Source organism: Mustelus asterias, chromosome 5 (assembly GCF_964213995.1).
Source record: "Mustelus asterias chromosome 5, sMusAst1.hap1.1, whole genome shotgun sequence".
Taxonomy (NCBI): domain Eukaryota; kingdom Metazoa; phylum Chordata; class Chondrichthyes; order Carcharhiniformes; family Triakidae; genus Mustelus; species Mustelus asterias.
In genome coordinates, this window is record NC_135805.1 from 83,213,878 (window position 1) to 83,237,978 (window position 24,101).

At 42.6% G+C, this 24,101-nt stretch overlaps 1 protein-coding gene across 1 annotated transcript in view; it reads left to right on the forward strand.

The window, feature by feature from the left end:
* Nucleotides 1-12,782: 12,782 nt before the first annotated feature.
* Nucleotides 12,783-24,101, forward strand: part of LOC144494136 (macoilin-like) — a 96,344-nt gene continuing 85,025 nt past the window's right edge. Inside the window, exon 1 of the mRNA XM_078213733.1 lies at nucleotides 12,783-12,913. Coding sequence (XP_078069859.1) covers nucleotides 12,783-12,913 — 131 coding nt within the window. The remainder of the gene's footprint in view (nucleotides 12,914-24,101) is intronic.

Below are 24,101 nucleotides of genomic sequence, written 5' to 3' on the forward strand. Positions count from 1 at the left end.
CGGAGGGTGCTCTGAAGGTCCGGATCAAAGGTCTTGATCAGAGTGTTGAGTTGACGGGTGTGTTCTTTGGTCGGATCTGCGGGTAACTGTCTGTAGTGTTCCTTGTTGTTTAGTTGTCGGTACACTTCTTTGCAGTAATCGGTTCTGTTCAGTATGATGATGGCCCCTTCTTTGTCTGCTGGTTTGATGACAATGTTGCGGTTGGTTTTGAGAGCGTGGTTGGTGTTGTGTTGTGCTTGGGTGATGTTCGGGGCTGTCTTGTGAGTGCGGCTGATGAACTTGGTGTTGACGCACTACCTGATGGCTTGGGCATACATGTCAAGTCGAGGGCAGCGGCCTTCCGGAGGAGTCCAATTCGACTCTTTGCGATGGTGAACAATCGCTGAAACAACTATATGATGACATCAACAAGTTCCATCCCGCCATCAGACTCACCATGGACTACTCTGCGGAGTCGGTTGCATTCTTGGACACACGCATCTCCATTAAGGATGGTCACCTCAGCACCTCACTATACCGCAAGCCCACGGATAACCTCACGATGCTCCACTTCTCCAGCTTCCACCCTAAACACGTTAAAGAAGCCATCCCCTACGGACAAGCCCTCCGTATACACAGGATCTGCTCAGATGAGGAGGATCGCAACAGACACCTCCAGACGCTGAAAGATGCCCTCATAAGAACAGGATATGGCACTCGACTCATCGATCGACAGTTCCGACGCGCCACAGCGAAAAACCGCACCGACCTCCTCAGAAGACAAACACGGGACACGGTGGACAGAGTGCCCTTCGTCGTCCAGTACTTCCCCGAAGCGGAGAAGCTACGGCATCTCCTCCGGAGCCTTCAACATGTCATTGATGAAGACGAACATCTTGCCAAGGCCATCCCCACACCCCCACTTCTTGCCTTCAAACAACCGCACAACCTCAAACAGACCATTGTCCGCAGCAAACTACCCAGCCTTCAGGAGAACAGTGAACACGACACCACACAACCCTGCCACAGCAACCTCTGCAAGACGTGCCGGATCATCGACAAGATGCCATCATCTCACGTGAGAACACCATCCACCAGGTACAAGGTACATACTCTTGCAACTCGTCTACCTGATACGCTGCAGGAAAGGATGTCCCGAGGCATGGTACATTGGGGAGACCATGCAGACGCTACGACAACGGATGAATGAACACCGCTCGACAATCACCAGGCAAGTCTGTTCTCTTCCTGTTGGGGAGCACTTCAGCGGTCACGGGCATTCGGCCTCTGATATTCGGGTAAGCATTCTCCAAGGCGGCCTTCACGACACACGACGGCGCAGAGTCGCTGAGCAGAAACTGATTGCTAAGTTCCGCACACATGAGGACGGCCTCAACCGGGATATTGGGTTCATGTCACACTATCTGTAATCCCCCCAGCTTGCCTGGACCTGCAGAGTCTCACTGGCTGTCCTGTCTGGAAACAATACACATCTCTTTAACCTGTCTTAATGCTCTCTGCACTCACATTGTTTGTACCTTAAAGACTTGATTAGTTGTAAGTATTCGCATTCCAACCATTATTCTGTAAATTGCGTTTATGTCCTGTTTGTGAACAGAATTCCCGCTCACCTGAAGAAGGGGCTTAAGGCTCCGAAAGCTTGTGGCTTTTGCTACCAAATAAACCTGTTGGACTTTAACCTGGTGTTGTTAGACTTCTTACTGTGTTTACCCCAGTCCAACGTTGGCATCTCCACATCAGATATTTATACTGCAGGGTAAGGGAATGAAAGATGAGTCACAGCCACAGAAACCAGGGGAAAAGACTGCTAATAGCTGCCCACAGAGAGAATAAAGGGTGTGAATGGCCAAATGGCAGAGAAGCTGAAAGCTGTGACAGATGGAGATGTTGGGGGGGGGGGGGGGGGGCGGCGGCGGGGCAGTGGGATGGGACAGCGGTAGAATGGAGAAAAGGGAAAGCAGGGGAGAAAAGGTAAGGGTAGGGGGATAAAGCAGGGGGAAAGAGTGGGGAGGAAGAAAAATGAAGAAAGACCATAAAGAAATAAAAGGTAGAGAACAGTAAAAAAATATTTTAAAAAAGAATAGAATGAACACAAAGGGGGCCAAGGTGAGGTAGAGCAAATCATCTGAAGTAGTTGAATTCAATGTTGAGACCGGAAGGCTGTAAAGTGCCGAGCTGGAAGATGAGATGCTGTTCCTCCAGTTTGCGTTGAGCTTCACTGGAACATTGCAGCAAGCCAAGGACAGACATGTGGGCATGGGAGCAGGATCGTGTATTAAAATGGCAAACAACCGGAAGGTCAGGGTCCTGATTGCGCACAGACCAAAGGTGCTCAGCAAAGCGATCACCCAGTCTACGCTTGGTCTCTCCGATATAGAGGAGACCACACTGGGAGCAGCGAATGCAATAGACCAAATTGAAAGAGGTGCAAGTGAAACACTGCTTAACCTGGAATGAATGTTTTGGACCTTGGATGGTGAACATAGAAGAGGTAAAGGGACAGGTGTTATTCCCTTTCCCTTACCTTTTCTCTCCCCCCCCGCCCCCCCCACTTCCCCTTTTCTACATTCTACCTCTGTCCCATCTTTTCCCCCCCTTCCCCAACATCTTCATCTGTCACAGCTTACAGCTTCTCTGCTGTTTGGCCATTCACACCCTTTATTTTCTCTGTGGGCAGCTATTAGCAGTCTTTTCCCCTGTTTTCTGTGACTGTGACTCATCTTTCATTCCCTCATCCTGCAGCATAAATATCTCCCACTTTCTATGCCCAAAGGGTCATCTGGACTCGACACGTCAGCTCTTTTCTCTCCTTACAGCTGCTGCCAGACCTGCTGAGATTTTCCAGCGTTTTCTCTTTTGGTTTCAGATTCCAGCATCTGCAGTAATTTGCTTTTATTTAAATAGAATAGAATCCCTACATTGCAGAAGGAGGCCATTTGGCCCGTCAAGTCTGCACCGACCACAATCACACCCAAGTCCTATTCCTGTAACCCCCACATATTTACCTTGCTAATCCCTCTGACTCTCGAGTCAATTTACGATGGCCAATCAACCTAACCCGCACATTTTTGGACTGTGGGAGGAAACTTGAGCACCCGGAGGCAACCCACGGCGACACAGGGAGAATGTGCAAACTCCACACAGACTGGTGTGTCATGGTCTGCCAAATTTTGTATCCCACCTGCAATGATTCCTACAACGAGTGGGACTAGAAAATCTACCCCCAAGTCTCATTTCTGGCAAGAAAACCAGTGTGGTGCACGCTTGCAACACTGACTCATTTTTTGGGAGAGTGGTGAGCTTTACATTAGTTCTGAGAGGGGCGGGGCCTAGACACACGAGTAAGCCCAGCTTCACGGACATCAAGCGTCATTTTTAAAGGGAACCACAATCTCAAATTGAAATTGAGGACCCCCTCTCCTTCCCTCCACAGACTTCGGGGGACCCCCTCTCCTTCCCTCCACAGACTTCGGGGGACCTCCTCTCCTTCCTATCTTGGATCTGGTTCTGTGCAATGAGACAGGTAGGATTAAGGATCTTCTTGTGAAGGATCCTCTTGGGATGAGTGATCATAATATGGTGGAATTTCTGATACAGGTGGAGGGTGAGAAAGTAGGGTCCCAAACCAGTGTCCTCTGCTTGAACAGAGGGGAGTACGATAGGATGAGGGTGGAATTGGCTAATGTAGACTGGGCGAGCAGACTGGTAGGTAGGACAGCTGAGGAATAGTGGAGGATTTTTAAGGAGATTTTTTTAAGTACTCAGCAAAAATATATTCCGGTGATAAAGAAGGACTGTGAGAAAAAGGATAACCGGACGTGGATAACGAAGGAAATAAAGGAGAGTATTAAAATAAAATCAGATGCGTACAGAGTGGCCAAAAATAGTGGAGAATTAGTGGATTGGGAAAGCTTTAAAGAAAAACAAAGAACGACTAAGAAAGCGATTAAGAAAGGAAAGATAGATTATGAAACTAAACTAGCTCAAAATATAAAAAATGATAGTAAAAGTTTTTACAAGTATATAAAAAGGAATAGAGTGGCTAGAGTGAATGTTGGACCCTTGGAAGATGAGAGGGGGGATTTAATAGTGGAAAACGAGGAAATGGCTGAGACTTTAAATAAGTTCTTTGTGTCGGTCTTCACGGTGGAAGACACAAATAGTTTGCCGAATATTAGAGATCGAGAGTTGGTGGGAGGGGAGGTCCTTAATACAATTACTGTTACTAAGGAGGCGGTGCTTGGTAGACTAATAGGACTGAAGGTAGACAAGTCCCCGGGCCCGGATGGAATGCATCCCAGGGTACTGAAAGAAATGGCTGAGGTAATAGCAGATGCGTTAGTAGTAATTTATCAAAATTCGCTGGACTCTGGGGTAATGCCGGCTGACTGGAAAACAGCTACTGTTATGCCGCTGTTTAAAAAAGGAAGTAGACAAAAGGCGGGTAACTACAGGCCGGTTAGCTTAACGTCCGTAGTTGGGAAGATGCTAGAGTCCATTATTAAAGAGGAAATAACAGAGCACCTGAATAAGAATGGTTCGATCAAGCAGACGCAGCATGGATCCGCGAAGGGAAAGTCGTGTTTGACGAATCTACTGGACTTTTATGAAGATGTCACTAGTGCGGTTGACAGAGGGGAACCGGTGGATGTGGTGTTTTTAGATTTCCAGAAGGCGTTCGATAAGGTGCCTCACAAAAGGTTGCTGCAGAAGATTGGGGTACACGAAGTTAGGGGTAAGGTGTTGGCGTGGATTGGGGATTGGCTATCTAACAGGAAGCAGAGAGTTGGGATAAATGGGTGCTTTTCTGGTTGGCAGTTGGTGACCAGTGGCGTGCCGCAGGGATCGGTGCTGGGGCCTCAATTGTTTACCATTTACATAGATGATCTGGAGGAGGGGACTGAATGTAGGGTATTCAAGTTTGCTGATGACACCAAGGTGAGTGGGAAAGCGAATTGCGTGGAGGACGCGGAAAGTCTGCAGTGAGATTTGGATAGGCTGAGCGAGTGGGCGAGGATCTGGCAGATGGAATATAACGTTAGCAAATGTGAGGTTATCCCCTTTGGAAGAAATAATAGTAAATTGGAATATTATTTAAATGGAGAAAAATTACATTGTGCGACTGTGCAGAGGGACCTGGGGGTCCTTGTGCACGAATCGCAAAAACTCAGTCTGCAGGTGCAGCAGGTGATCAAGAAGGCGAATGGAATGTTGGCCTTTATCGCGAGGGGGATAGAATATAAAAGCAGGGAGGTCTTGCTGCAACTGTACAAGGCACTGGTGAGGCCACAACTGGAGTACTGTGTGCAGTTTTGGTCCCCTTATTTGCGAAAGGATATATTGGCCTTGGAGGGAGTGCAGAGAAGGTTCACCAGGTTGATACCGGAGATGAGGGGTGTAGCTTATGAGGAGAGATTAAACAGATTGGGTCTGTACTCGTTGGAGTTTAGAAGGATGAAGGGTGATCTTATAGAGTCATATAAGATAATGAAGGGGCTGGATAGGGTAGAGGTGGAGAGATTCTTTCCACTTAGAAGGGAAACCAGAACTAGAGGGCACAGCCTCAAAATAAGGGGGGGCCGGTTCAGAACAGAGTTGAGGGGGAACTTCCTCTCTCAGAGGGTAGTGAATCTCTGGAATTCTCTGCCCATTGAAGTGGTGGAGGCTTCCTCGTTGAATATGTTTAAATCACGGGTAGATAGTTTTCTGATTGATAAGGGAATTAGGGGATATGGGGAGCAGGCGGGTAAGTGGAACTGATTCGCTTCAGATCAGCCATGATCTTGTTGAATGGCGGAGCAGGCTCGAAGGGCCAGATGGCCTACTCCTGCTCCTATTTCTTATGTTCTTATGTTCTTCCCTCCACAGACTTCGGGGGACCCCCTCTCCTTCCCTCCACAGACTTCGGGGACGCACCTCCCCTTATCTTGCTCTGATTACTTTTGCCGCATGGCTCATTGACTATGAGGTCACTAACGTGACTCACGCCCCATTGCCAGATGTAAAATAACCTGCTCCTTGATTGGCACTAGAACTTCCTGCTCTTCGAAATTGTTCTGTTTACCCTCTATGAGCTAATCTTCTCGGCTACCTTTGCCAATCTGATTCATCCAAGCATTATGAAGATTAAAATCGCCCATGATTATTGCAGTACCTTTCTTACAAGCCCCCATTATTTCTTCCTGTATACTCTGTCCTAATTGTAGCTACTGTTGGGGGACCTATAAACTACTCCCATAAGTGACTTCCTATCTTTGCTAATTATTATCTCTGCCCAAATTGATTCGAAGGTCATCCCTCATGACTACTGTCAACCTTAATTAACGGAGCTACCTTGTCACTATTTCCTAGCTTCCTGTCCTTCTGAAATGTCAAATACCCTTGAATATTTACGTCCCAGCCATGGTCATCTTGCAATCACAAAGTGTGGTTCATGTTTCAGGCCTGTGACTGTTCATCAGAACTGCAAAATGTTAGAAATGTATTAGGATTTGAGCAAGGGTGGGGTAAAGAACATTAGGGGAGGACTGTGATAGGGTGGAAGACAAGAGACATTAAATGACAGTAGGTTTATTGGTGCAAAGCCAAAGGGAGTGGTAATGGGACAAGTAAAGAAACAAAAGATGTGTCTACAGGAGGTGTGAATGGCAGGATTAACATTTTCTAGTTTTATTACAAGAGCAAACTAAACTGTTGAAAATTGTTGTAGGTTTCATATTGCTGTTACTTGAAATACAAATGAGACAGAAGAGGCGGAAAAACTCCTACATGTATTTAAGTTATTTCCTGCCCTGCTTCTGCCAAAGAACAGGCTCTTGGATTTATTGCTCAATTGCAAGTTAGTTCAAGGGGACATCAGTCGTTATCATGCCACTTGTACAACTACTATCTGTATTTGAGATTAGCCAGAGTTTTTGATGATGGCTCCCTGGCATACTCTTTGTACTGTATTTTGAAAGTGAAATTCTTTCTGTGCATGAATAAATTATATTTGATTTTAAAGAAACGTTTCTCCCATGGCTTCTTATCATTTTTATTAATAGGGATTTGTGCTGGCACTGTAACCTATTGCTGAAGATATTCAGTATAGCATTAAGGTAGAGTAATTAAGTTGGCAGCTGATCTTGGTGGATCACATTGCCTGTTCTACGCTTTTTAAACACAGATTAGTGAGGACAGAGCTTACTGACTAGATAGAAAATGAAGAAAATGCTTTGATAGAATGAAATGTTTTCAGCAAATACTAAGAAGGTACCAAGGTACTCATGATACTCTTTGGAGTCTCTGGGGAGTGGACAGGAGGAAGGTCATCAACTTCTAGCAGTACAATGTCCATGAATCAACTCAGGGGACAGTGGGCAGAGGTCATAAGGCAACTTCATGACGATGCTGGGAAAAGTTCAATGATCTCACTAAAGTTGTTAAGGTAAGAATACTGCTCTCTTACTCTCTGCTCAAACTTCCATTTACAACTTCCTTATTCACTATAATCATAACTCCCATAATATTTGCCGCCTTCTTCTCCTATCAATCTCCTATAATCACTGCACCCACAAGTCACTATATCTCCTTCACCTCACATTCACCACTACTCTGACCCTCATTTCCCTACATCTCACAAATGACACATTGCACTTAGCTATTCCAGCATGATATTGGCATAATAGGCATTAACGTGTCAAAGTTCTACATGCATTTGCTAAATTACCCTGTCAGTCATAGCAATCATCAGTGCTTTTCTTTACTGCAATAAATGGTATTCATAAAGGAAAAAACAAAATCGGAAAGAGAATGTTCCAAAGCAAGTAATGAATTGGAGTCTCTGGGCAGTGGAGGGGAGGAAGGACGATGTCCAGGAATAATTCCTGGCACCTTCAGGGTAAGTGCTGATGACTGCTTTCTGCCACCTCTACTATAACTCATGTGACAGATTAAAGAGCTTACATCCTGTAATACCCACCCATTGTGGAAGGCAACACTTGTGCAGTGAAGAAATTAGATATCTTTTCAGAGTTCTAACATTTGTAATTTTTGTTTAAATTTTCTCTGCCTCCTGTTTTTCTCATTTGCCTCCTGTTTGGAATTACTTTTGATGTTTCTTTTTCATTAAATCACTGTCTTACATAACTATTTCAAAGCTCCCTTGTTCTTTCCAATGTCTTGCTGAGACACCCTTGACCACTTGTTTTCACTTATTTTTAGCTTTGCAAAAATCTTGTTGGTGTAACATTCAACCCATTACTTGCCTCTATCTGACAGGAGAGACCATTCTCGTGGCTTGATTCCTGTTTCTTATTCAATGTTTTAAAAAGCTTTCTTGGTTTTCAGTTTTGCAAAACATCTACATTCAGGTCATTAACTGTCCTGGATTTTGGAAGTGCTGCTGTATATTTTCAGCATCTTTTGTTCTTTTTCAAGTTTGAAACATGTTCCATTTTTGTATTTTTCCCTTATGAATACTGTATATCATAGAAAAGAAAAGCACTGATGAGTCCTGTGAGTGACAGGATAATTTAGCATGTGCATGCAGAACATTGCCACATTAGTGCCTTATTATGCTGAGACTTGTCCTGTAAATGAAATATACCAGCATCTGGTGAATCTGGTGAACTGGTGCGATGGCAATAATCTCTCCCTCAATGTCAACAAAACAAAGGAGATGATCATTGACTTCAGGAAGCGTAGAGGAGGACACGCCCCTGTCTACATCAATGGGGACGAAGCAGAAATGATCGAGAGCTTCAAGCTTTTAGGTGTCCCGATCACCCACAACCTGTCCTGGTCCCTCCATGCAAATGCTATTGTTAAGAAAGCCCACCAATGCCTCTACTTTCTCAGAAGACTAAGGAACTTTGGCACATCCACTATGACTCTCACCAACCTTTACAGGTGCGCCAAAGAAAGCATTCTTTCCAGTTGGGTAGCTGGGTACGGCTCCTGCTCTGTCCAGGACCACAAGAAACTACAAAGGGTCGTGAACAAAGCCCAGTTCATCACTCAAACCAGCCTCCCACCCACTGATACTGTCAACACTTCCCACTGCCTCAGAAAAGTAGCCAGAATAATTAAGGACCTCACGCACCCCGGACATTCTCTCTTCCACCTTCTTCTGTCAGGAAAAAGATACAAAAGTCTGAGGACACGTACCAACTGACTAAAGAACAGTTTTTTCCCTGCTGCCATCAGACTTTTGAATGGATCTTTCTCATATTAAGTTGATCTTTCTCTGCACCCTAGCTATGACTGTAACACTACATTTTGCACTCTCTCCTTTCCTTCTCTATGTACGGTATGCTTTGTCTGTATAGCACGCAAGAAACAATACTTTTCACTGTATACTATTTCACGTGGCAATAATAAATCAAATCAAATCAAGCAGCTTGTACATTGAAGCCAGCCTATCAAGTTTGCTGGGCACTGAACATAGATGTCATGACTGACAACAGAGGTGATGATAAGGTCAGAAATTACAGCGAGCAAAGATGGGCACAGTGCGTCAGATATTGTTGCAAATAGACTTGATAGTTTCATAGAACATAGAACAGTACAGCGCAGAACAGGCCCTTCGGCCCACGATGTTGTGCCGAGCTTTATCTGAAACCAAGATCAGGCTATCCCACTCCCTATCATCCTGGTGTGCTCCATGTGCCTATCCAATAACCGCTTAAATGTTCCTAAAGTGTCTGACTCCACTATCACTGCAGGCAGTCCATTCCACACCCAACCACTCTCTGAGTAAAGAACCTACCTCAGACATCCTTCCTATATCTCCCACCACGAACCCTATAGTTATGCCCCCTTGTAATAGCTCCATCCACCCGAGGAAATTGTCTTTGAACATTCACTCTATCTATCCTATTCATCATTTTATAAACCTCTATTAAGTCTCCCCTCGACCTCCTCTGCTCCAGAGAGAACAGCCCTAGCTCCCTCAACCTTTCCTCATAAGACTACCCTCCAAACCAGGCAGCATCCTGGTAAATCTCCTCTGCACTCTTTCCAGCGCTTCCACATCCTTCTTATAATGAGGTGACCAGAACTGCACACAATATTCCAAATGTGGTCTCACCAAGGTCCTGTACAGTTGCAGCATAACCCCATGGCTCTTAAACTCCAACCCCCTGTTAATAAAAGCTAACACACTATAGGCCTTCTTCACAGCTCTATTCACTTGAGTGGCAACCTTCAGAGATCTGTGGATATGGACCCCAAGATCTCTCTGTTCCTCCACAGTCTTCAGAACCCTACCTTTGACCCTGTAATCCACATTTAAATTTGTCCTACCAAAATGAATCACCTCACATTTATCAGGGTTAAACTCCATCTGCCATTTTTCAACCCAGCTTTGCATCCTATCTATGTCTCTTTGCAGTCTACAACAGCCCTCCACCTCATCCACTACTCCACCAATCTTGGTGTCATCAGCAAATTTACTGATCCACCCTTCAGCCCCCTCCTATTTTTATAAATTAAATTTATTTCAATCATATATAGCTGTGCTTTAAGATGATGACAGAGAAGGACATAAGTATGGTACAAACTAAATTAATAAATTGGAGGTTTTGGGGGACTGAGAATAGAACTTGGGAAAATAATATGAGCAACAATGTTGACAAAAAGAATGTAGAATAACAATTGAAAACATTTAAATCAGTGTTCAACCGAATGCAAGTAAAATGTACACCAAGTCGTGGGGCTTGGTGATTAAGGTGACCATGATGTGGAAATGTCGGTGTTGGACTGAGGTGGGCAAGATGGGAGGTCACATGACACCAGGTTATAGTCCAGCAGGTTTATTTGTAATCACAAGCTTTTGGAGTGCTGCCCTTTCTTCAGAAGACGAAGGAGCAGCGTTCTGAAAGCTTGTGATTTCGAATAAACCTGCTGGACTATAACCTGGTGTCATATGACCTCTCATGATTAAGGTGGTATATTTAGATCAGGAAAGATGGGAGTAAGTTTGAATGGAGCATAAATACTGGCAGGGACTTTTTGTGCCAAATGACCCATTTATGCATGAAAGCAAAATACTGCAAATGCTGGAATCTGAAACAAAACAGAAAATGCTGGAAAATCTCAACGAGTCTGATGACATCTGTGGAGAGAGAATACCCCCAACATTTCAAATCTGGATGACCTTTTGTCAGAGCTAAAGAGAACGGAAATAGGATGAGATAAAGGTGGGGATGGTGTTGTAATTGACGAATATGTCATAGACAAATGTACAAACCACCCACATTCAATTGTCCATTTGTCTATGACATCTTGGTCAATTACACAACCCCTCCCTCCCCCCACCCTTATAGTATAAATCTTGTCCTTTTTGTTTTTAGCTTTGATGAAGGGTCATTCTGACTCAAAATGTTGGCTCTATTCTCTCTTCACAGATGCTGTCAGACTCACTGAGGTTTTCCAGCATTTTCTGTGTTTGTGACCCATTTTTGTGCCGTATATCCTACCTAGTCCTGTGCAGCTTTCTTCAAATTGTTTCTAATCATAGATCTCTCCTGAAATATTCAACTGACCATTTGTAGTAATTTATCAGAACATAAGCACAAAATGAATGATATTAAAGTTTGTTTATTGCATCAAATTAGTGGGAATGGTCAATTATGAGAGCATTGCAGTAGGATTCAGGACAGCAACAGACAGGTTACTAGAGCAGCTGGGTAGGTGGTAGATACAGTTAAATGAAGGAAAATATAAATGGGGCATTTTTGGATAAAGAACAGCGAAAAGGGGAAGTATACCAGTCACAGAATGGAGGAATTAAAGCAATATTAGGTTGGTGAGATTCGAGGTAGAAGACATGGAGACAAAATTGGTTCTGGATTTGATATAATCTTACAGTCTCACAGAACTGTGTAAGCAATTGAAAAGGAATTATTGGAAAGGACTGAGAAGTGAGCTCAGGGCATTGGATTCCTTGCAAAGCCTAGTACCTGTATAGAGGCAATGAGCTGAATGGTCTTCTATTCTGTAATCTCTGTGATTCTGTGAATCCCGATGAAAGTTGTTTAGTGCCTGGTCTGTTCCTTATCCTCAAGCAGGCCCTTTTTTGTACACATTTCCTCCACATTTACCAGGTCAAAGGTATTTAGGTTTCCTAATATGATAATCGATATCACACTTTAACATCAAATACTCTTCCTATTAGAGACTCTTGATGTACCAAATTGATAAATCCGAATATTCCTTATAGTTATATATATGTATATATACACATAGTAACCGGACAATGCATTTTTAAGAAACAGCAGTTTATCCAAGAGCATATTTATCACCATTTCCAATGATCGCTCTGGAGGTGGCTCAGAACTCATTGCACAAATGCAAACAGCCGAAGAGCCCTGAATGAAATTTGCTTGATAACATCTGATATTGCTCCAAGCTTTTACTATCAGGACGGAGCGGCGCATATGGTTTGACTGCCCATCAATCATTAATGATTGCAATCCGTGATATGTGGCTTCGCTTGTGTGCACTTTAATAGATAACATGTCTGCATTTTCACAAACCAAACATGACCTCGGATTAATTGCGCTTTAAATGCTACCGAAGCCAATGCTGCACAAGACTGAAATAAATGGTGGGGAGGAGAATGAAAGGCTGGAGCATCTTTTGTACAAACAGCTCAGAAGCCTGGAAGCTGCGGAAATGCACACACACACAGCACAGCCCAGGGTAAGGGGGAGGGAGGGAGGGGGTGCGTGTACGTCGGGGGCATTGGGGCGGGTTTTTTTGGCATCTAAATCTTTGCATCGGAGTCTCTTGATGTGGTTATGTTTTCATTCTTTGTGGCGCGATATTTATTTCCAAACGTCAGCAGCAGACTGGTCGATTTGAGTGGGCGACTGACGGAGATGATGAGACCCTTAAAAGGCAGCAAGATCGCGGAAGGAGTCTCTGGAAGGTAAGGGCTGCTCTCGCTGTCTCTTTGTGTTGTACCGTCTACCGGGTTATTGTCTGAACATCACTCTCGGTTACACACTGCCTCTCTGCAGCCAGCAGCGCACAGACATCTGTACAAAATGAAACAACCTTTCCTCTCCCCTCTCGATGCAGCCAAACGGATACCCATTGATTGGAGATCTGTTCGCATTTTAAATGTGGATATAGAAATTGCCCCTTTTGCAATTGAACTTGTCAAACAGAAGTTACCTCCACCTGCAGCGGCAAGGTGGCATCGTGCCAGGGATCATTCAGGAGTGATTCATTCAGCCACATCCTTTCTCTAACTCTCTTTGTCTGACTGATTCATTCAGACCGCCGTTTGGGATGTCTTATGTTCCTTCTGCTTTTATTAAGACATCAGGCAGCCTCTACCATTCACAGTGGCTGCGGGCCAGAAGCGACGGGCCGATCCCCCTCCCCTCTCCCGCCAATCAACCCGGGGAAATCAACATGAAACCAACACCAAGGTCTCCAACCCCTTCCCCAGTGAGCTGGATCTAGACACGGGGGAATCTGCTCCTTAGTCACAGCACAGTTAGATAATATGCAGGTTGCGAGGCATCAGCGTGGTACCTGAGCCCCCCACCCCCAGACCCTGGAGATATTATTTTCATTAAAGAGATAAAACCATCATTCATCGTGAGAAGGTCCATCAGTAACATTGCTCATTCTTAAATGATTCTAGATTTTCTGTCCATTGACTATGAACGGTCGATTAATCTACTGCGTGACAGAGAATGAAAGGGGGATAAATTGGTACAAAGAAAAGATGGAAAGGTAGGACAAATGCGAACAAAAGGAGAATAATCCTTGAATACACTTTCAATTGGTAAAGTTTCCCTCTACCCTGAGAATATAGACATTACTCATTTCACACTCCAGAGAGGGTACAAGCTGAAGTGTCAGTTCTCGGAATTAGTGACATTTTATCTAAGTTTTACATTGTGTTAGGTCTGTATTTTAAGCACGTGATACACAATTACACAACAGGAGGACATATTTGCATTGCTAACATGCTAGTTGTCAGGGAAACAGTAAATCTAGTGACTGATGTGAGACATCGTTTGCTGTGATAAGATATGGTTTTTGATCAAGTTATTTCTGGTAAAATCACACCCCTATTCTCTCTTGACTGTTAGAATAGTACCGTGCATCAATCCAACAATATAGAAATTAGAATGTATACAGTGTAATTAAAGTTTCATTCAGATATTTGTAATATTTAAGTGCTACATGTCGGCATTCTTGAAGGATTAATACTGTAATTAAACAGTTGTCATGAGTAAATAATACATGCTGATTTTGTGCATTTCATCAGAAAATGCAGAGATCTTGAAATTTGTATTGGACAAGCAGAATCGTTTGCCCTTAATTCACAAGATAAGAAAAATAGATGGGTTTATACGTATCCTCTGGAAAGTGCTTTGCAGCCAGTGAATCACTTCTGAAATGTTTTATAGGCAATGCTAACAACAGGTTTGGACACAGCAAAGTTTCATAAATAGTATGGGATGAATGACCAGTTCATGGATTTTGATGGTGTTGGTTAAGGGACTGTGTCATGCAGAAGAACTGATGCAGTTCATAGAATCATAGAGTATAATCATATAGTGCAGAAGGAGCCCTTTGGTCCATCGCATCTGCACTAGCATGTGAGAACCACCTGAACTCCCACCTAATCCCATTTATCAACACTTGGCTCACAGCTTTGAATGTTATGACATGCCAGGTGTTCATCCAGGTACTTTTTAAAGGATGTGAGGTAACCCGCCTCTATCACCCTCCCAGACAGCTCATTCCAGACCATCGGCACCCTTTGGGCAAAAAGGTTTTCCTCACATCCCCCCTGAACCTCCTGCTCCTCACCAAAAAGTGCCATGGCCTTTTATATCCACCTGTGAATAACTCTGGACCTTTTCCATGCACCTTTGGGTGGTAGTTCCAGAATCTGTTGAGCAAAGGCATTAATTAGGGTGTCTATTTGCTTACAGGATGAAACATGGTGAATGAGAGTTATCAAGAGAAAATAGAGAAAGCAAACATCTATGAAAAGTTTTCATTTTCTCAGAAAATGCTTTAAATGCTGTGAATTTAGTCTACCTGTGACTATAGTCATTGATCCTATGTGTGTTTGCTGAATAATGGGGACTTACACTCCAATAGGCTTCATGACTAGAGTTTTCTGGGTAATTTGGGATGGGCTGGGAGGGGGGGAAAACTGGCAAAGTCAGGGATGCCTGATGTCTTCCTGCTGTCATCTCATTTTGCCAGCAGCGGAAAGGTTAGTGTCTCGGATGCCTGGTGGGGGAGGCCAATTGAGCCATTTGGGTGTCCAGTTAAGGGCCATTTCCTGCCTCCTCAGGAACCCTCTCCCCAGTGACCGCTAGTGGTGATATGATGAGGCTGTTTTACCCTCTGATTGGGCTGACAGTTCTTGGGGTAGTACAGATCTTAATTGGATAGCAGGCACAATAGTGGCCTGTTAATTGGCTGCCACCCACAATATACTGCCTCAGGTTCCACCGCCAGCTGAAGCAGGGTCACCTCTCCCTTTCGACCCAAGAGGCAGGACTTCCACATTTCAACAAAGTTTAATCACAACACAAAAGATTGTTGCATAATCTTTGTTTTTATGTCTATGCTAACTGTTTAGTTTATTAGAAAGAAAGTATCTTTGACAATGCAGAAATCCCCCACTATTACACTGAAGTGTCAGCCTAGAAAATGGTACACCTTGCCTGGGGTGGCACGGTGGTACAGTGGTTAGCACTGCTGCCTCACAGCGCCAGGGACCCGGGTTCGATTCCCAGCTTGAGTCACTGTCTGCGTGGAGTTTGCACATTCTCCCTGCGTCTGCATGGGTTTCCTCCGGGTGCTCCGGTTTCCTCCCACAGTCCAAAAGTGTGCGGGTTAGGTTCATTGGCCATGTTAACTTGCTCCTTAGTATTAGAGGGATTAGTAAGGTAAATATGTGGGGTTATGGGGATAGGACCAGGGAGGGATTGTTGTTGGTGCAGACTCGATGGACTGAATGACCTCCTTCTGCACTGTAGGGATTCTATTCTAAGAAAATGTTCACAAGTTTCAGAAATGGAGCAAAAACTCAAGAGGGAGAGCGTCACTACTGAGCCTAGGTTGACAACTTGATGAGTGAGTGGATGCACATTTTGAGGAAGAGGATGACCCGACTAGACTTTGTGCCTCCACTGCTGAAGTTTGCATGCTTTACCCTAAGTCTAGCAGTACTTTAAATCAGGTAGTCCTGCAAATGTCAATAACAATTTAGGCCATTGCACATAGGTTGGGATTTACCTGTAACAGGTAGATATGGTACACCTTGTTTGTCAATACACTGGCAGATTTTGACCTACTTTCTCTCAGCACTCTCTGCCATCCCTGTACTGTGCTATGCTCCTCTTCTAATTTCCCTCCCTCTTTCATTTTACTCATTCGCTCTGCTCCTACTTCTCACTATTTCCTCCTCAGCTCCTCTTTCCTACTTCTATCTCTGTCCTTTAATACTCATGTCTCTCTTGTTATTTTTTTCTGTCAGCTGAGTGGTGATTTGTGGTATGCTTTGTGTGGTTAGTTGGGGAAAAATTCAGGCAGAACTGCCGCTGGTGTTTTATGGTGATGTACAGGTAAGGTTAGTGGTTGGTGGATAGAAATGTTTTTTTTCCTGGTGGTAACTTAAGTACACTAATCAGGGGAGAGATTTAATAAGGAATATAGGCTTGTTAGGCTGCAACTTGGTGAGAAAGGGGAGTCATTTGACCAGGCTGCAGGTTGACATCTGGGTTGTAAGTGGGGGTAGAGGAGGGACGAGGGACCCAGCTCAGCATTTAGAGGTGACAAGAAACCAGTCAGCACTCCAGATCAACATTAGGATTAGTGAAAAAAAAACAGCATGAAGTGGGTACTGTGACACAGCATCATTTACTTAGTGATGAAAATTAGGACTGTACAAATGGTTAACGTGTCAGGAAATGCAAGTTTAATAGCATAAACCTAACATTCAGGGTTGGCACCTGTTTGCAGTGGAAATAACATGCTGTGGCCTTCCGGCATTCAGAAAGCATGCATATTACAAATAAAATCTTTATTCTATATACTCCTATGATATTACCCACTTTGTGTCGGAGGACATATCATTCTATAACAATAAGGGTGTTATCAACACAGTGCAAATAAATGCAATGCTTATTGGAAGTGTACGCTGTATCCAAGGCTTTCAAAATAGATATTTAAACATATTTTTAAATTTAGATGTGCTTTTCTACCTCACTTTCACCTACCTAATAATTATCCAATGCCGCAACATTTAGTTTTGAGTCTGCATTAATCAGTTATTTATACCTAGGCGAAATCAATTATTGTGATAACATTTTATGATTTATGATAAATAATAAAAATAACCTTAAAATCAAAGATAAAACATTTGAAATGAGCAACATTATAATACACAGATAGGAATATAGGAACAGGAGTAGATTGTTTAGCCTGTACCTGTTCCATAAGATATTTAGCCTACGTTTGTACCTGTTCTGCCATTTAATGAGATCATGGCTGATCTGTGACCGAACTTCATATACCTGACTTAGCCCCATATCACTGAATACCTTTAGCCAATGTACATTATCAAACTCAGTGTCAATGTTAACAATTGATCCAGCACCAAATGCCTTTTGCAGAAGCGGTCCAAACTTCTACTGCCCTTTGCATGAAGAAGTTTTTCCAAACTTCACTCATAAAGGTCTGGCTGTAATTTTTAGATTATGTTCCCTCATCCTAGACTCCCCAACTAGAGCAATTCTATCCTACCTGCTCTGCTTAACACCTTGAGTATGGAATCTCTCCACATGGCTGAACCTTCAGAACCCATGTATCATTCTAGTCAATCTACACTACACTCCTTCCAAGAGAGATATATCCTTCCTAAGGTCTGGTGCCCAGAATCTCTCGTAATACTGCAAATGTGGTCTAACCAAGTTTTTGTATTGCTGAAGCATGACTTCTACTTCCTTGTATTCTAGTTCTTTGGATATAAAGGCAAGAATTTCATTGACATTTTTGATTCTTTTCTATACTTGCTCATGAGATATTAATGATCTTTATGTCTGGACACCCAAGCCTATTTGGACCTCTGTTGCATTGAGATTTTCATCATTGTATCCTTTTAAGATGAAAGGTGAATTACATTTGCCTACATTGACATCCATTTGTCACAGTTTTCCTCATGCACTTAGTCAATTAATATTCCTTTATAATTTTACACTTTCATCAACACTACTTACAATACTGCCTATGTTTGTGTTAACAGTAAATTTGGCTATGTGGCTTTCTATCCATCATCTAAGTATTAACGAGTACAGTGAACAGTTGAGGCCTGAACAAAGATCCTTGCAGGGCATCACTAGTCACGTCTTGCCAATTATGTTACCTGCTCATTATCTCAATATTCTGTTTCCTTCTACTCAGCCAATTTCCTAACCAGGTCAATATTCAATCTGGTGAATAACAACGTTAGACAACAGTCTGTTATGAGGGGCTTTCTCACATGCCTTCTGGAAGTCCATCTAAATAATACCCGTAAAGGCCCTTATGGTTTACTTTAGGCATCTCTTCAATGAATCAATCACATAACCTTTACAAATCCACGCTGGCTCTCTCTGATAAATTGAAAATTTTCAAGGTATTCAGTCATCTTCCTTAATTATAAACTCTAGCAATTTTAAGCCACTTACTTTAAGCTAATCGGCCTTTAGATAGATAGATAGATACCCTACAGTGCAGAAAGAGGCCCTTTGGCCCATCGAGTCTGCACTGACCACAATCCCACCCAGGCCCTATCCCCATATCCCCACATATTTTACCCACTAATCCCTCTAACCTACACATCTCAGGACTGTAAGGGGCGATTTTAGCATGGCCAATCAACCTAACCCGCACATCTTTGGACTGTGGGAGGAAACCGGAGCACCCGGAGGAAACTTTAGTTTCCAGGTTTTCTTCAAAAACAATATTCCATAAGGCACATCATGTTCTAAGAACTGAAATAGGCCACTTTCCACTCTGAAGTGCTTTAGTGAGCATTGTACTGCTCCACTTCCCTTTGTATTTTAAACTCCAACTCAACAAAAAGAACATTCCCTTTGTTCTCTCTTTGCAATGAAATTATAAACATGTCACTTCTGCTTGGGTTTTCAATTTTCTTCCAGGGATCAGATAAAAATTATTTTTTCTCCGAAGAATATTAACAATGGTGTAATTCTGCAACACTCAAGAGTATATTTTTTCCTTCTTAGTGTCATTTGTCATAAAGATTGATCCCGTCAAGCTTTATAATGAAAATTAGCTCAAAGATTTGCATATTGTGTTTTTGGCTGTGGCTTCTAGCTGTGCAACTGACAGGGATTTAGAGGCAGAGTTGGTGGCATAAGTATTCAATCTCCACCTACTTAAAGCTTCAAAATAGTATAATGAATTGCAGTAGGAACACATTTCTTGGCAGATTTCTCAGAAAATGCTTTACGACAGCTGAGGGCAGCAGAATGAATTTCCTAACTATAAAGGAAAGATTTAATCTAAATAAAGTATTAATGTGTACAGTGAAAATCAGTGGGCCTCACTCTGGAATAAGATATGTTCTGGTGATTACTGTACTTTGTACATATTTTGTCTAATAATCCTTTCTAATTAAGCATGGAGTCTATTTAATCACGTATGCACAACATAACTCATTTATCAGTTAGGTTTTGTATTCACTTTTGTCAAACATTCTGCAGTTACCTTCAAATTATTCACTGGATACAGTGACCCGTTACTTGTAGTCATAGAAAATGTTGAATTGTAAACAGCCCTTTGCTGAAGTTAGAGAGGAAAACTGGGGGAGCCACTACAGAATTTCAACCCCCTTGAATATAAAACCTTACCTCAAGGAAGGTTTCCTTTGTTCACTGTTTGAAATCATAAACATTGCCCTTGTAATTGTGTTTGCAACTTTACCATAAGTAATAATTCACAAAAAATCTTCTTGCCCACAAGTGATATTAACAAATGTGTACGTCACATTGGCTCACAGGACAAGGATTCCTATCCTTATGTTAGTTGCATATACTATGCCATGCAATGCATCAGGGGCCTTATGAATTCTAACAAGGAGCAGCTGTTGCTTAGGTTAACCTAAACAGAGGTCAGACATAATAACGATCCGACTGGGACAAACAATGTATGCATCAAGGCTTCCTGCTTATCCCTTTTAAGTTCTTTGATGCGTAGAAAGATCAGAGCATAGCTCTTGAAGGATGTAAAATAAACACCTTTGTTTCAGATATTTACTCAGTAGCATCATGAACTTTGAAATTGCACTGTAGAATCTTCCTTTGCCATTTTAACAGAAGCATTGATCTATTTCAAATAATTATAAACAAGTTAATGGGCAGGATTTTCCCAGTCCAAGTGGCAGGCTTGGAGGTAGAGAGCAGGGGAAATAGTGGGGAGCCATCCTGCCAAGGGGGAAATTTCCCAGCGTTGAGATTGGATGTGATTGTCTGCCAGCCAAGATGAGCAGACATCCAGTTTAAATAATTGGGAGGAGTGGTTCTTTGTAGGGAGAACTGCAGCTTCGTAGTGCCCTTCTCCCAGTGGCCCTCCGGGGAGACCACCTGCCCCAGAGAGGGGAGCACAGGAAAGGAGGCTGTACTTTTGGCCCCAGAGGGTGATGTGAGGATGCTTTTCTTTCGGCCTAGACCCTCTGATATTAAATTTTTGATTTGCCTGTCTGAACGTTGAGGTGCCGTCTCGATCTCAATTTGCCTTTAGAGTGCCCACCTCTCTTGGCGAGGCTGCCATAGCCGTAGAGCTGCTGGGCCTCTGATCGAGCCAGCAACACCTACATCTTGGCCATCCTTAATTAGCCGGGAAAACCTAGAGGAGGCCAACTAGCAGAAACTCTCTGGGAGAATTACTGAGCTAGTCCTGCTGCTGGCACGTGCAGGCTGGGGGTTACCATTTGCTCTTGACATTGGGGTCCTGAAGCCTGGGAATATCAAGCCCAATGTCTCTGTTAAAGCTCCGGAGGGTGGAATTTTATATAAATCTAAAATTTTTGCTTCTTAATATTGGATTGTGTGACTCCATTTCATTTGTATTTTTCCAAACTGTTACTTTTATAATTCGTATCTCCTAAAAACTCTTCTCCAACAAAAAAGTGCAGCCAAACAAATCCAGCTCATGGGAAAAAGCCATGCCATAATTCCTCATCCCAACCTATGATATCCATTTATAAAGAAACTTTATTATGAATGTATATTCTGTTCCAACAAACACTCATCATAATTCTGACATCCCCTTCAGTTTTTGCATTTTGGGTGTCACTTCGAAGTAAGAATAAGTAATAAAAAGAACAATTATTCCACCGATTTCTTCTGATCTGGAGCTGGAAGCATATAAATTGGTGCCAATCTGAAAACTTTCTTTGATTAACATCAATTAGCCACTATTTGACAAAAAATTGCCTATTCACAGTAATGACTATTTGTGGTTTTAAAGGGCCAGATCAATTGAATATAGCTTCACAATTAGCTGTAAATTGTTCACTACGTGGTTTAGGTTCATGTCATTATATAGTAACATATCAGTAGATTTACTGTGAACAATGCCAGGGACAGTCCACTGGTTAATATTTTAAAAAATCAACAGTTAGCTTAGAGTCATTGAGGTTTACAGCATGGAAACAGGCCCTGCGGCCCAATTTGTCCATGCCACCTTTTTTTTAAACCCCGAAACTAGTCCCAATTGCCTGTATTTGGCCCATATCCCTCTATACCCATCTTACCCATGTAACTGTCTAAAGAAAACTTAAAACGTCCATATCTCACCATCCAGTTACATTGTTTTTCTGACTTCTTCCTCTGGCTGATAGTTCACACCCTCTCACAGCCCTGCACTTCAGCTCTGTCTCTGGTTCCCATGGTTCTGAGTGCCTGAATGTAAGTACAGTGGTTGCTGGGCCCTGTACAAAAAATACACAGTTGATAAAGATCACTGGAGTAACAGAAAAAGTACCAAAGCAATAAGTTTGTGACAGATAAAAACGGAGAGATAAGAAAACAGTTACAGAGCCAGATTTGAAAAACACTCACCAAGTTTAAAAGAGTATTTGACCAGGCCATTGAAGAATTCACACTGCCAGACTTTCTGTCCAGAAAGTGAAGCGGTGATAGAAATATAACTGATATCGAGTTCACGCAATCTCTCCACAGGGACTTAGATCATTTCCATGGAATTTAGGTTCATTGAGCCAATCACGTTGTAGGATCCTAAGTGTGCTCATGTGTAATGCTGGGGTTTAAACAATAAAACTGTCGATTACCAGCACACAACACAGAAAAACCTCTTGCTCTTGTCCAGCCTGGACCATACCCAAGCCATTAGTGTTTTGGATTGTACAATTATGTGGAACTAAATGGGACAAATCCCATGTCTTCCACTCCGGACCTCATTAATAAGCCGAGCAGGTGGGTCAATTATTAACTGAGCAAAGAATACAGGGCACCTGCTTCACTCAGGAGTAGGCTCACTGAGTCCTTCACAGACAGTGCTGAGAGGTACATAGATAAGATCATAGAATCATAGAATCATAGAAACCCTACAGTGCAGAAGGAGGCCATTCGGCCCATCAAGTCTGCACCGACCACAATCCCACCCAGGCCCTACTCCCACATATTTACCCGCTAATCCCACTAACCTACGCATCTCAGGACTCTAAGGGGCAATTTTTAACCTGGCCAATCAACCTAACCCGCACATCTTTGGACTGTGGGAGGAAACCGGAGCACCCGGAGGAAACCCATGCAGACACGAGGAGAATGTGCAAACTCCACACAGACAGTGACCCGAGCCGGGAATCGAACCCGGGACCCTGGAGCTGTGAAGCAGCAGTGCTAACCACTGTGCTACCGTGCATAAGATAGCGGGTAAACCCTAGAAATTACAAAATACAAGCAGACAAAAAGAGAATAAAGAGCTAGAACAAGGTTTAAAAAAGTAGCAGAAATACTGTGCCAATTAACAGCAAGAAACTTGGAGACAAAGTGGAAAGTGAAGCAACACAGTGAGGAACGGAAGCATGGACAGAGAAACAGATGAAGATGAATAGAAAATTGGAGACAAAAATGGAGAATTATATTCATACAGGGAGTGAGTAGCCTAAATGCAGAGAGAAAAACTGTCAGTATTAGAGAAATGAACACAAAGAGAAAAGGAGTCAATGCATTGCAGAATTATTGCAATTCTTTCAGGATACTGTAAACACTTGATGCAACTGTGATTACTGGATACTTGCAAAGTGGGTTTAAATGCTGCAGTAGCAGTATTCGTTCTCCAATTGCTGCATGGTTGTTATCCAGAAAACAATAAGCTCTCCACAAAGCAGTCAGCATCACAGGCCAAAAGCTACCAGTTCCCTTTTTTTACCCTATTTGATAAACCAAACCTTTAAGAACTTAATGAGTTCTTAATCTAATATCAGTCAGGATATTTGGAACATTGCAGACTAACTACATAATTACCTGATGGCTTTGCCTTGCGAATTTTACTAATCTTTAGATTCAGAAAGTTATTTTTTCTGCTGGACATTGTCCTGTATGTGATTTAGGTTATAAATGATGTAGCCTCTATTCTTTTTGTAGTGTTTGGGCGATTTGTTTAATAACGTGAGCCTTTTAAATTTTGTGCTACTGCGCACATAATGGAACCAACATGTGCAACCTTGCACTTAGCGGGAATGTAAGTGTTTTAAACAATGGCTTAGAATAGTTGAGAGTCATTGTAAAAACCCACGTTAGGTCACAATGGGATCACTATCAGTGCTTTTATTGGTTGTCACAAAATTGCAAAGTTGCTGGTGCACTTACACAGAATATTGATTTGTTGTATTAATTGTGTCTTTTGTTCAATTCTCCATAAAGATTTGATGTCTGTCATTTTAAGTTTAAAGTCAATTTGAAAGAAAATAGTTCTATACATTATGGTTAGATGGTTTAAAATATTTATATTTTTGAATGGTAATTGATTTTCACTTGCCTATCTATGAATGAAATACAGAATTCAATAGCAATAATGAATTCAGGCATGTGTGTCTGTGA